The sequence below is a fragment of the Carica papaya genome, chromosome 1, assembly GCF_054855325.1.
Source record: "Carica papaya isolate Zhongbai chromosome 1, ASM5485532v1, whole genome shotgun sequence".
In the NCBI taxonomy this organism is placed as follows: Eukaryota; Viridiplantae; Streptophyta; class Magnoliopsida; order Brassicales; family Caricaceae; genus Carica; species Carica papaya.
This window is the reverse complement of record NC_142309.1, coordinates 10,363,956-10,376,249: the sequence shown is the minus strand read 5'-3', so window position 1 is coordinate 10,376,249 and position 12,294 is coordinate 10,363,956. Positions and strand designations below refer to the sequence as shown.

Genomic DNA, 12,294 nt, shown 5'->3' with positions numbered 1-12,294 from the left:
CCATCTCAACAAACCTATTAACTTTTTTTTACATCACCCAACTCAATTCGTAATTCTTTTATCTATTCTTCTTCCATCTCATGTATGTCATAAACAACGTAGGCTTCTTTATCCCTCCACTCTCTCCCTTCGCTTTCCTTCCTCCATCATAATGCATCTTCATCTCATCTTATCCTAAACTCATAATCTATTATCTCTGAGTTTTTTCCTACCAAATACCCTTACAAATCTCTTTCACCAAAATCAAGGTCATTCCTCTCTCTTAAAATAACTTCAGTAGACTTATTACCGATATAATACAATGGAGTTTATCAAATTTGAAATGATACTCGGTTTTAACACTGTTTCTATTGTTGTATTTTTTCGTTGACAAGATCAATAGTTTTTTTCTTTATGTTAGGTATCTTTATTTTGATATACACTAAGAAACACACTCGCACTCTCATAATCCCTTTTTTTGTCCTTGATAAACATCCGCATGTTGACCTCGCAATTGATGGCGCCAACAAGGTGATCCTTTCTTGACCCTATCAAGGTTCATGTCGGCATTTTTCTACAAAAGAAGATGGTGGAGGTTGCCATCAATAAGTTTATATTAGTTGTGGATGAGACTAGACTGGTTTCTAGGTTTGACAATAGTAGACTCATCATGTCGATGAAGTTCGTTCAATAGATCAATTCCATTGAAAGTACAATATGGTGAGGCTACAGGAGTAGTTCAAGGAAAATGGATCTGAGGCAAAGTTGAGAATGGATGCTGATAGGAAACCATACATCATGGATAATATTAATTACATTGTGGATTGTATTTCAAGAATATATTCGCCCATCAAATGCATATCAGAAACATTAACAAAACAAACTAAAACTTCAATCAACATCAATTTACAATTAATGTAATTTAATAAAACAAACTAAAAACACATTCAACACCAAACTACAACTGATATTTTTTATATTTTCTATAAAATTTCAATTTATTTAGTCCTTACTGAAACTAAACCAGATTAAAGGTTAAAACTTTCAATATTCTCATATGAAACCGAACACAAACCCAAACATAACTTGATCCTCTACAATTTCTTCTATTCAGTGGGACCTAATTCAACCCAATTTTCAGTTCAATTCAGATTCTAAACGCCCATAACTGATAAGTAAAGAGTGAGAGAATATATATGCGTTGTTGTGTAGCCTAGTTGGTTGTAGCAAATAGGAGTTTCTCATCCCAACAATTTCATAAACAAAGACAAGTACTTGCATCTCACTATCTTGGGCAATTGACATTAACACAATCAATGATTATCTTGCGGGAAGAAATCTTTCGACATAAAAATGTGTTTGATCCAAATTTCATTTAAACGTGTGGATGACTGACTTAAACAGAAAGAGTAGCGACTGCAGCACACCCATTCCTGCCTTATCCATGGTACATTATTCATGTCATGCCTTTTAGAAGAAAAATTCTTGAGGCAATAGCACATTATTATAAATATATAATAGATCCAAAAAAACTTTTCAGTTGAGCAGGCAATTGCTTGCTTGATCGCCAAATTCACGTAACGAAATGCAGCCACAAAAAAGATTCCGCCATTGCCATATCTCAATTATTTAGTCAGTGGCTCCTCTTGCAAATTGCCCAAACATGTTGAAAGGGGAAAAGAATTGTACAGTGAGTCTATGACACCTGAAAGTTTCATTATTTTTTTTCACATAGAAGATAACATAAGTCAAAATTGACAGTGCAAACCAAAAAAAGAATCAGCAAAAGATAAACAGTCAGAAATCATAGCAACCTGGATGATCAGTACAATTATGCAGCTGCAGCCATTGGCATAGATCTGTAACATGCTCTCTTTGCCGCTCGGACAATATCTTCAATCTGGGAAACCAGTTAACCAAGAAGCAAGTAATAAGTGTACAATTATTGGGTTTTGGCTTCCTGCCAAAACTAGGCAACTGCATACAGCAACAATTTCAAACCTCAACTAGCACAACCCCAGATGGATTAGATGCACTCTTCATCCACATAGCGGATTAGCATGCATGTAAATTAACTTCGGTAGATAACACACCTGAGGGACAGCCATTCTCTCAAGATTGGCTGCATATGGCATTGGAACATCAGCTCCAGCAATCCTCTCAACAGGCGCATCGAGATACCCAAAGCTATCCTCAACAACAGATGCACTATTCGCAGAAAGAAGCAAAACATACAGGTAAAGAAGGTTTCTAGAATAAACACACAGAACTTAATTAATATCTTGCAGGACAGAAGATATACCAGATTTCAGCACCAACACCATGCTGCGGAAAGCCCTCTTCAACTGTTACCAGTCTGTTAGTTTTCCTGACCGAGGCATTGATAGTGGCCCTATCAAGTGGCCTTATTGAGCGCAAATTTATAACCTATATTTATAAAATCAATTATTGAAATTGTAACCAAAAGATGAACTTGAGGACCAGCACCTCTGCTTGTAAGTTTACCTCAGCACTGATTCCTTCTTTTGCAAGTATTTCAGCTGCCTGTAAAAAATAATGAAATCATAGATTGAGAGACTGATATTTTATGTAGAATAGAAATTTTCTGGAGTGGATGTATTTTACTACTATGGGATATTCATGTAAATAGACACGTAACAGCCATGTAATTGTAGTTTCTGTCAATTCCTTTGATAGTGGATTCAATTTATCCTTTTTTTTTTAATCTTTCAAACCCCTATTCCGCATACCTATCAAGTTGGCCTCAGAGCTACCTTTAATGTTCCTCATAACAAACTTTCTGTTCTCCCCAATTTACATACCATAAAATCCCAATAAACGTTCTGAGAAGAAAAACCCTAGCAAAATCGTACTAGAGAGGAAAGTCACAAAAACCTAGCCAACGTCATTGAACTTTTTCCTAAATCCAGCTGCAGCCAAGAGGTGGATGATATTGCCACTATCATCTCCACTAAAGACGGTTAGCCAATGCCCCAATGAGCTGCAGCTTCAAATATTGCCAAAATCAGCCACACGCAACCCCCAAACTCTCGAATCATCATTAACTTATAAAAACTTGCCTTCTCATGACACATCCACAACATTCAATACCCATACCAAAACCAGCATGACCAAACAAATTGTTAGATGGAATCCCAACATTTGACGGTCATCACAAGACAACCCATGGATCTTATGTGCACGTAAACCTTCTGAAGTTGACCAATCCAAACTGACTTGACCACATCGAGTTTGCTTAACCCAGTTCAGTTGACTCCAAACCAGTTCTTGACCATTTCAGACCAGTTTGTCAGGCTCTAGGCTTATTAGGGTTTAGCTGTGGGCCAGAAGAAAGCTAGAGGGAAGAGAAGGGAGGTCGGGAGAAGAGAGAAAAGGGGAAGAATAATAAAGTATGAGGAAATAACTAGATTTTTCCTTGATTCTTCCTGAATTCCTGCTTGCATATCTGTAGTGCCAATCATTGGCAGCAGGACAGACCACTGTTCATGACAGCATTACTCTTGCGGGTAATGACCCGTTTTTGCAGAGTTTTTTTGGCTCTATCTTAACTTGTCCATCTGAATCCATGAATGGCAGGAAGCTGTATTCAAGGTTGTCGTCTCCTTCATATTTCTTTAATTGGGACACGTGGAGTGCATTGTGGATCCTAGCATTTTGAGGCAGCTTCAGCTTGTAAGGTACTGTCCCGATTTTCTGTATCACCTGAAAAGGCCCATAAAATTTAGGTGCCAGTTTCAAACATTTTCAGATTGCGATACCGGACTGGAGATAGGACTGCAATTTTAATAGCACGCAATCCCTTTCTCAAATTGTCTCTCGGTCCTCTTTTTATCCTTAAAGAACTTCATGCGGTTCTGCAAGTCCATGAGTTGTTCCCTAACCATTCGATTCATTACTTGCCTTTCTTCTAGCCATTCCTCAAGCTTAGCCATCCTGGTGCCTCTACTTTTGCTCTCAATGACTAGTGGAGGGGGGTACCCATATAAGGCCATGAAAGGTGGCATTTTTAAGCTCAATTAATAGGAGTTGTTATACCACTACTCTAAAAACCCTAGCCATTTGACCATGCCTTCGGCTTCTTGGAAGTCATCCATCATAGATAACCTTCAATATATTGGTTGGCCCTCTCCATTTGCCCATCAGTTTCCAGGTGGTACGCTAAGCTGTAGTGGAGTCTAGTTCCCATCATCTTCATCAATTCTTGCCAGACCTGACTTGTAAAGACCTTATCTCTGTCAACGATAATGCACCTTGACATCTTGTGGAGCTTATAGACCTGATCCAGAAAAATTCATGTGATGTTTTGAGCAGTGAAGGGATGTGACAAAGCCAGTAAGTGGCCATACTTGGTAAATCAATATACCATAACTAGAATGGTATCCTTGCCTTCTGACTTTAGTAAGCGCTATATGAAATCCATTGATATATCAGTGCAAGCCTGGCTAGGAATATTGAGAGGTTGAAGCAATCCTACGTAAGCTATATTTCCCCTTTGCACCTTTAACATAGTTCGCACTTTCTTATCCATTCTTCTACCTGGTGCTTCATCTTAGGCCAGTAGAATCTTTGTTTTAACTTTTTGCATGTGCTCCTTACTCCCGAATCCCCTCCTAAGGGCGAGTAGTGGTGGTGTTTAAGTAGCTCCTCTCCCAGTTGTGTTCTCTCCTCTACAAACAGGCGCCCCTTATCCCTCAGTACTCCTTGCTAGCATTTGAAAGGAACTTTGCGAGGAGGATCCATCATCAGGTCAGCATAGGATGTTCTGAGCCATTTCATCCCCTTGGTAGGATTGTTGAATTTCCTGGATCCAAATAGGAACAACTGCTGAGACAGACATGCACAATTCCCTTCCATGCAGATTTCTTCTGGACAAGGCAACTGCGACTTCATTTTCCATTTCCTTTTTGTATGCAATCTTGTAATTGAGCCCCAATCAATTTTACAATGCCCTTGACCTACATAAATGCTTGGACTTCTTGCTTAAGAGGTATTTAATGCTTTGTTGGTTGGTTTTGATGATGAACTCACTCCCTGCTTTATCTTGATGATGAACTCACTCCCTGCAAGATAATGCCTCCACTTTATGATTGCCATGAGGATTGCAAGTAATTCCGAATGGTCCAGGAACACGCGAGAATGTGTGGATAGTGGAGGAGCTATCTTTGTCATTTCATTTCTTGGAAAAGAATTCAGTTATTTAATAAACTACTTGGAATGTTTCCAGATTTTCTTGATTTTCCGGTTGTGTGCTACAATCAAACTCCTCTTAAATATAATGTATAAGAAACCTTATCTGTAATATCTAGATTGTTATTCCCAAATCCCTAAGTAGACAAATCAACCCCAAGACACACTATAAAGATATGGGTTATTATTTCAGGAATTTTATTTCTTATATGATTAGAAGTCTTATCTTGTTATTATTTCCTATTCAAGTATTCTAGTTATATTAGGTTGCATAAGACACTATAAAATTGGGTAGTTCATTATTATTAACAGACCACTTATTAATAAAAATCAATCGGTACACTCATTGAATATAATAATCATATGATTTCAGTTGTGGCAATCTGTATTTGTGACTGCCGCCAATCCCTATGATTGTGGATTTGATGATCTTTTCATTTGTCTCTTCCAAAACTCAGTTCCACTATGCTACATCAATTTTACTGTTACATAAAAGACTAAAAAGAACTACTATGAAGATACAGACCTTCAAAGAAAGGCCCACCATTTTTGAGAAAGCAGTTATTGTCACATCTTTTCCTTCTTTCTCAATCTGTTCAAAGTACATACCCAAAACGCAAACTTGTATGTTATGCAAATGCTAAATAGTTGAATAAAAATAAAAGAAAAAAACAGGACGGCAGAAATATCAGCACAAACAATCACCATTCGTGTCAACACTAATCTTGCAAGAATTCAGGGTCATTACCTTAGCTTTCCCTATTGGAAGGCAAAAACTAGAATCAAGAGCCTCAGCAGAAACAGGGAATGATTCACCATATCTGAAGCAGAAAAGTTAACGTTAGAACTACAGCATAAAAGATCGTGCAAAATATTTTACTACATTGCATTCTCCCAGACTAGACTACTTACATTAACTCATTTTCAAGAAAAACAACAGGATCAGGGTCCCTTATAGCAGCTTTTAGCAGTCCACGAGCATCTTCAGAAGAGTATGGGGCCAGTACTTTCAGCCCAGGGCAAGAGCCATACCATGCTGCATAACACTATATCGGAGCCAGAGAATTTCACTAAATATCTGTATTTTCACTTACTAAGGTCTGACTATGCCTCTAGATACTATAAAAAACAGAAGTAACTCAAATAGACACAAGGTTTCTCCAAGATGAATCCAGGATCAAACTAATTTCAGGAGGTTACTGCACAATGATATCAGAAACACATATCATGGTTCATGAGAACCATACCTGAGAGTGCTGGGCACCAACTCCAGCAGCAGCACCATTAGGTCCTCTGAAAACAATAGGCACCGAAATTTGCCCAGCAGACATATAGTTTGATTTTGCAGCAGAGTTTATAATATGATCAATTGCCTGCATAAAATGCCAGAATTGATACATATGAGATATATCTTCAAACCTAAATTGTATTAACACGTATTAATTGTATCAATCGCTGCAGAATTCTGAGAGGATCCAATTCCCAAAGAGATGTTTCACTTTGTAAGAGCCTCTACTCTGCTCAGTGTGGGAGATGTTATGACTCCTTTCTATCTCGAGATAACTGCTAGTTGGGGGAACTTAAGAGACCAATGTCCTCCCCATGCAGTGGTATATGAGGTGACCATCAACGGTCATGATTTACATTTAGTCGGTGAGTTGATAGTATTGAGTTTTGGCCAGTTCTAAGGTATTATCCTCAGCAGGTTTTATCTATGAAAAAGTATGTTCACTAGGGATGAGGAGGAGTCCTAATAAGGAAAGGAACTCCCTCAATTTTGATACACCATGGCCCTGCAGTTGCACCACCATAGCCCACTAGTCGAAGGAATCTATGAGATTAATGCAATCTGCTTGTTTGCTAACCTATAAAACCGGCCACATGATCTTGAAACTCCCTCCTATCGCAGGAGACTATATCAGCCTTGTAAACTCCCTTCATCTATAGAAGACTATACTGGTCTTGCAAGCTCTAACTGTAAGAGAATAGACCCATCCTCTAAACTCCCTCCTAACTGTTTGCATGCAAAAGGTTACTCTATATACATCAGCTAGATAATACCGATGTACTCCACATATTTATTCCAAATAAGATGCTTTTAGAAAACAAAAAATCTCATTACGATAATACATTAATTTTACTCAACATAAACTCTATAATACTTAACAAGAAATTCAATTAATTAGTGACGACTATGAATACAAGCATTCTTTGTTAGAAGAACTCAACATCTATGGAAATTCACATCGGCCTCAGAAGCATTATAAGGCATTTACAAATCTTCCCAACCATTTTCTAAATCAAAAATTTTTTTTCAGCAAAAATTTCAAGGGAATTGATCTCCTATTAGTAATTGTTTTTGGCAGCAATGAAGAGTTAATCCAAAAGGACACATTATTTATATAAAGCTGATGTAAAGTTGTCTACTCGTTCAACAAATTCATTATCAACAAATTAGAGGCTGACTAAATGAATTAATTATCCCAACTCAGCATCTTGGGCCATATGCTGATACATTCACTACGATTTAAATACCAACTTCACAATCATCACAACAACATCAGCAGAAAATTAGATTCCAAATCATTTAGATTTAGTCTTTGAATTAGAACAAGACACATCCAGTAAAGTATTATCTACCTGCATAGAGAAGTTAAAAGTCATAAACTCTACAACAGGCTTGAGGCCATGATAAGCAGCGCCAACTCCAATGCCAGTAAAACCAGCCTGTGAAAAAATAAAAAGCATATGGCAGTGAAACAAAAATAATCACCATAAAAAAGCCAAAGAATAATTATATAATTCTGGTCAGATTTCAGCTTTACACGTGCTAACGAGAGTAAATGGTGGGTGCAAAGAATCATTAGTAACTTGCGCAAGTCAATTACCCATGAAAATTATCACAAAAAAAGAAAGAAAGAAAGAGAGAGAAAAATAGACAAGTCAAATATTGACCTCAGTAATAGGCGTGTCAAGAACTCTTTCAGGACCATATTTCTCCAAGAGCCCTTTGGATATCTGCACAAAATAAACCAATTTTTAAGACAAATGTGAAAAAGTAGCTTCAAATATAGAGCTGAGAAAATTGTGTCCCAGCACAACCAAAAAAGAAATCTGACCTTGTATGCACCTTGATATTCCCCAACCTGCAATTAGAAAGACATGAAACACACATAAGAGAAATACCAAAGAACTAGGTTACAAGGAGAATTATCATTCAACTTCCATCACCTCTTCGCCCATCAAAAATACTTTAGGATCAGCAGACATTTCTTCATCAAGTGCAGAGTTCAATGCCTCTCTCACAGTCATCTATGCAAAAACAGATCAAAATTCAAAGTTAATGCTTCTAAAAAATAAGGCATCTCTCTAAGCAGGTATGAGAAACAGAAATGCATAGTAAAATACTCATATAACAAAGAAATGGTATAGCTTAAACCTTAAATGGTACCTATCCTTCTTACAATGATATAAAGAGATAAAAATACAGTGTTAGCAAACTTACAGACAGTTTGGTTGAAGGAAATTCTTCTCCTTTTTGGAGAAGTAAAAAAAATATATTCAGTTTGTATGCAAGAATTGACTGTTCCCAAGTAGTTCGCATTACAGTACAGTACTTTTCGGCTTATGGCCGTTCTTTATTATAGCATTCTCATAAAATTGGATTTTTTCCTTCCACTCTCTAAATTGAAAAATATTAGTTGTAAAAGGCAGCTCATCAACAGTGAAAAATTTTGTGAATGGTCTAGGTAGATTGTTGAAACAGGTTTCTTTTAAAAGAAAAAGTAGTATTATATATATAAAATACCAAGGGCATAACCCGTATGCAGGTCTTTATAAATCTATCAAAATATCTATCAAGTTTCCCAAATTCCCAAAAGAATAAAAAGGATAACCCTTTATCAGAAAACCTAGAGTCTGGAGTCAAACATCATTGATCCTATCAAAAGAAAACTCTACACCCTCAAAAGTTTTTCTATTTCTTTCCATCAAAATAACTCATAAAGTAGAAAAAAGAGATAAGACTTTAGGTTCTTCTTGAAGCACTTATCCCCATGGATACCTCTTCAAGCCCAAATCTTCTCTCTAATAGAACCAGCCATTACCCAATTAACCCCCATGAGACTATATGCTATAAACTAAAGACAAGAAGCAAAAGAGCACCATAGAAGAAGATGGTTTCCAGTCTACTCATCATTCTTATATAAATAGCAAATCTTCCAAATTATTCCTCTTCTGATGAGATTATCCAAATTTAACATGCAACCTCTTGTTGCTCCCAATGCAAAAAAAAGCCACTCTAGATGAAGGATTTATTTTCTAAATCAGTTTCCATGGGAAATTCTCCTTCATTATTTTGTTCTTCACCAGGTACAGAGTAGGATTTTACTGTAAAAGCCCCTTTCGAATTGAGTTTTCAAAATGGCTCATCCAACGCTTCCTTTGGCATTTCCTGCTCGGACAGATACTGGAATAAGTTAATGTATTTATTTACTTCTCAATCATTAAGGTTTCTGATCAATTCCACGTCCCAAGCACCATTACCCATTTGAGAAAGATTCTGCCACTGTTGCCTCTTTATCCCTTGCTAGGGAGAAATTTATGGGAAAATGTTGTTCAAGAATTCCATCCTCACACAATTCCTCTGACAAAAAACTAACTCTTCAGCCTGAACCAATCATCCAACTTACTCCTGAAAATCCTCCCTGCCCATGATATTTTCTTTCACAAACACACCCCAAACAGGTATCTTGGTCTTTTAGAATATCAATCTTTACTTTCTGTTCAAATTTATCATTCATCATCCTTGTAATGCTTTTTTCAACTCATCAAATGAATTGATCTCGAGACCTCCCATGCTACCAGTGGAATCTTTTTTCCTCACCCGATGCCCCCACAGAAAGCTTTCTCAATAGGACCCAATCGCTTCACTACACTCACTAGAATCGGTAAAAGTGACAAGTAATAAATTGTTAGATTCACAGTGGTTCTTTTTGTAAGTGTAAGTCTTCCACCTTTTGAAAGGTAACTCCTCCTCCAGCCCACAAGGCTAGATTCAAATCTGTTCATAATTAGATTCCAAACTGAGACATCTTTGGATTTTTCACCAAGAAGTAGACCCAATAGTTTTATGGGTATAGAAGCCATTTTACACCCCAAAATATCAGCAAGGAGGTCTGCATTTCTCCCTTCTCCAATCGAGTACCAATTCAAGCCTTGCAAATATTGATTTTGAGTCCAGATACAGCTTGAAAACACACACACACACAAAAAAATTCTTACGTATAATCTGTTAAATTATGTGTTATTTCTTTCTCTAAAATTGCTACTTTAATCTGTGTGTACAGTGCGGGCAGTTTCACCGCACTGTTTGATAAAAAGGAAAAACAGTTTTTTTCTCAGAAATTCTTTTCTAGACCTTCCATTACGGGATCGTCTAAAAAGAGGTCTTCCCATTTTCTCATAAAATCAAAACAGAAAATAAAAATTTTAAATTTAAAATAATTTCAATTTTCCAACTAGAAAAATGCTTAAAAACAAATTTCTAAAGATAAACTCAGCATATGTCACGAAAAGCAAACAGAAAAGGAGAAAGCAAATTACGACCAACCAGGAACTAATGACATTGCAGGCCTTCAAAGAATTCCAAGTATCCACACAATGGAGAAAAGAAAGAGTACAAAACTAGAGATGAAATAATAACTGATGCGAGCAGTTTTTGACAGGTATTGACATCAGCAAGTTAAAGCAATAAGTAACAGAAGTCACCTGTTTAGCAGCAGATGAGTAACTTCTTAGTGCAGATACTGCAGGACGAATCTTCGCTACGGACTGCCCCAACATCTGAAGAATAGATAATACTTTTTCAGATAATAAATCCCAAAAATCATCAAAGCAGACGACGTAATCGACCAGATTTACAAGAACATGTAACAGAAAAGGAATAACACAAGAGGAAAGACTCCAAGACCTACTTTTTGCTTTACAATTCCCAACATCGTTCCCTTTCTTCTTCACTCGAGAAACTGATAAAATTCACCACAAAAGAGCCACGATGATTAAGAATATCACGAAACATATAGAACATGAAATGAATATATGCAAACAAATTAAGCATACGAATATTCAGTTAACTCAGTAATCATAACAGATTTATACCTTCTATCGTAAAACCAAACACTCTAAAACACTGCAGAAATTGGGAATTAGGTACGGGTTACATGACGCTAAACTTGACGAAATGAGATAAAAAAAAAAAAAAAAAATCTTAAGGCTTCGATAAATACAATATCGAATGAAGCGTGAAATAGATCCAGCTGAAGAAAACCACAAACCTTTCTTCGTCGAAATTAACAGAAGCTTTTTAAGCCGGAATCTGATCGACGACGGTAGGCGGAGAATTTGGGCGACGAGGAACGGAACGGTCCGACAACTCTTCAATTATAAAAAGCTCTTTTCGATTCTTCTTCAATCTTTTCTCCTTTTTTAATAATTTTTATTATTTTCTTCAAGAATTTTGAACGGTTAAAAGGACACCTTAATTATTATGCATAATACCACGTCACCCAAATCATCAGTAATTTAATTCTTTACCATAAAGTTTATTGGGTGTGATTTTATAGGGATTGAGATTTTAAATAAAACAAATTAAAATTATAAAATAATAAGATTAAATTTTGTAAAAACAAATTTATTAAAATAAAATGGTTTTATTGAAAAACAATTAAAATATTTTTAAATAGATTAAATTAAACTGAAATATCCATTTCCAAGAAAAAAAAAAAATTACATCCCACAATTAGCTTTTCACTTTCATCAAGTATAAAACTTCTGATTATGCTTTTTACCTTCCTTTTTTTTTTTTTAACTTATGTAATAAATTAAAATAATTAAAATGATTTGCGATGGCATTGGGAGGGGGGGGGGGGGGTATGATGGTCATTTCAACAGAGACTTGGGCCAAAGAAGGGGAAAAGTGAAAGATGCCACTTTGAGACGGTCCAAGAGTCGCTCAAAATTGCTGCAATTAAACAAAGTTAGCAACTTTCTTGGAACATAATGTGTGTGTGTATATATATATATACGTTATTTAATTAAGTCAAAATG

At 36.3% G+C, this 12,294-nt stretch overlaps 1 protein-coding gene across 2 annotated transcripts; it reads right to left on the bottom strand.

Moving 5' to 3' along the window:
* Nucleotides 1-1,319: 1,319 nt before the first annotated feature.
* LOC110810820 (pyruvate dehydrogenase E1 component subunit beta-1, mitochondrial) lies at nt 1,320-11,664 on the bottom strand. Of its 2 annotated transcripts, XM_088219026.1 has the most exons (17): nt 11,523-11,663; nt 11,347-11,377; nt 11,163-11,213; nt 10,957-11,031; nt 8,419-8,499; nt 8,307-8,333; nt 8,143-8,205; nt 7,828-7,914; nt 6,435-6,560; nt 6,100-6,233; nt 5,936-6,008; nt 5,714-5,779; nt 2,485-2,523; nt 2,282-2,406; nt 2,073-2,187; nt 1,794-1,879; nt 1,320-1,684 (listed from the first exon to the last, which is right to left on the bottom strand). In XM_088219026.1, the coding sequence occupies exons 3-16, from the start codon at nt 11,184-11,186 to the stop codon at nt 1,811-1,813; spliced, it is 1,104 nt and encodes a 367-aa protein (XP_088075152.1). In that variant the 5' UTR covers nt 11,187-11,213; nt 11,347-11,377; nt 11,523-11,663; the 3' UTR covers nt 1,320-1,684; nt 1,794-1,810. The 2 variants fall into 2 exon arrangements, with proteins under 2 accessions (XP_088075152.1, XP_088075146.1); XM_088219020.1 differs by lacking the exon at nt 11,347-11,377 and having other exon boundaries at nt 11,523-11,664.
* Nucleotides 11,665-12,294: the final 630 nt, after the last annotated feature.

Bases quoted from the DNA above. Each gene is read 5' to 3' on its own strand.
- LOC110810820 (XM_088219020.1), bottom strand. From the start codon at position 11,186: ATGTTGGGAATTGTAAAGCAAAAA. The intron at 8,334-8,418 runs GTGATGGAAGTT...TTCTAATTGCAG, and splicing joins TATTTTTGATGGGCGAAGAG to GTTGGGGAATATCAAGGTGC. The intron at 5,780-5,935 runs GTAATGACCCTG...TACTTTGAACAG, and splicing joins TTCCAATAGGGAAAGCTAAG to ATTGAGAAAGAAGGAAAAGA.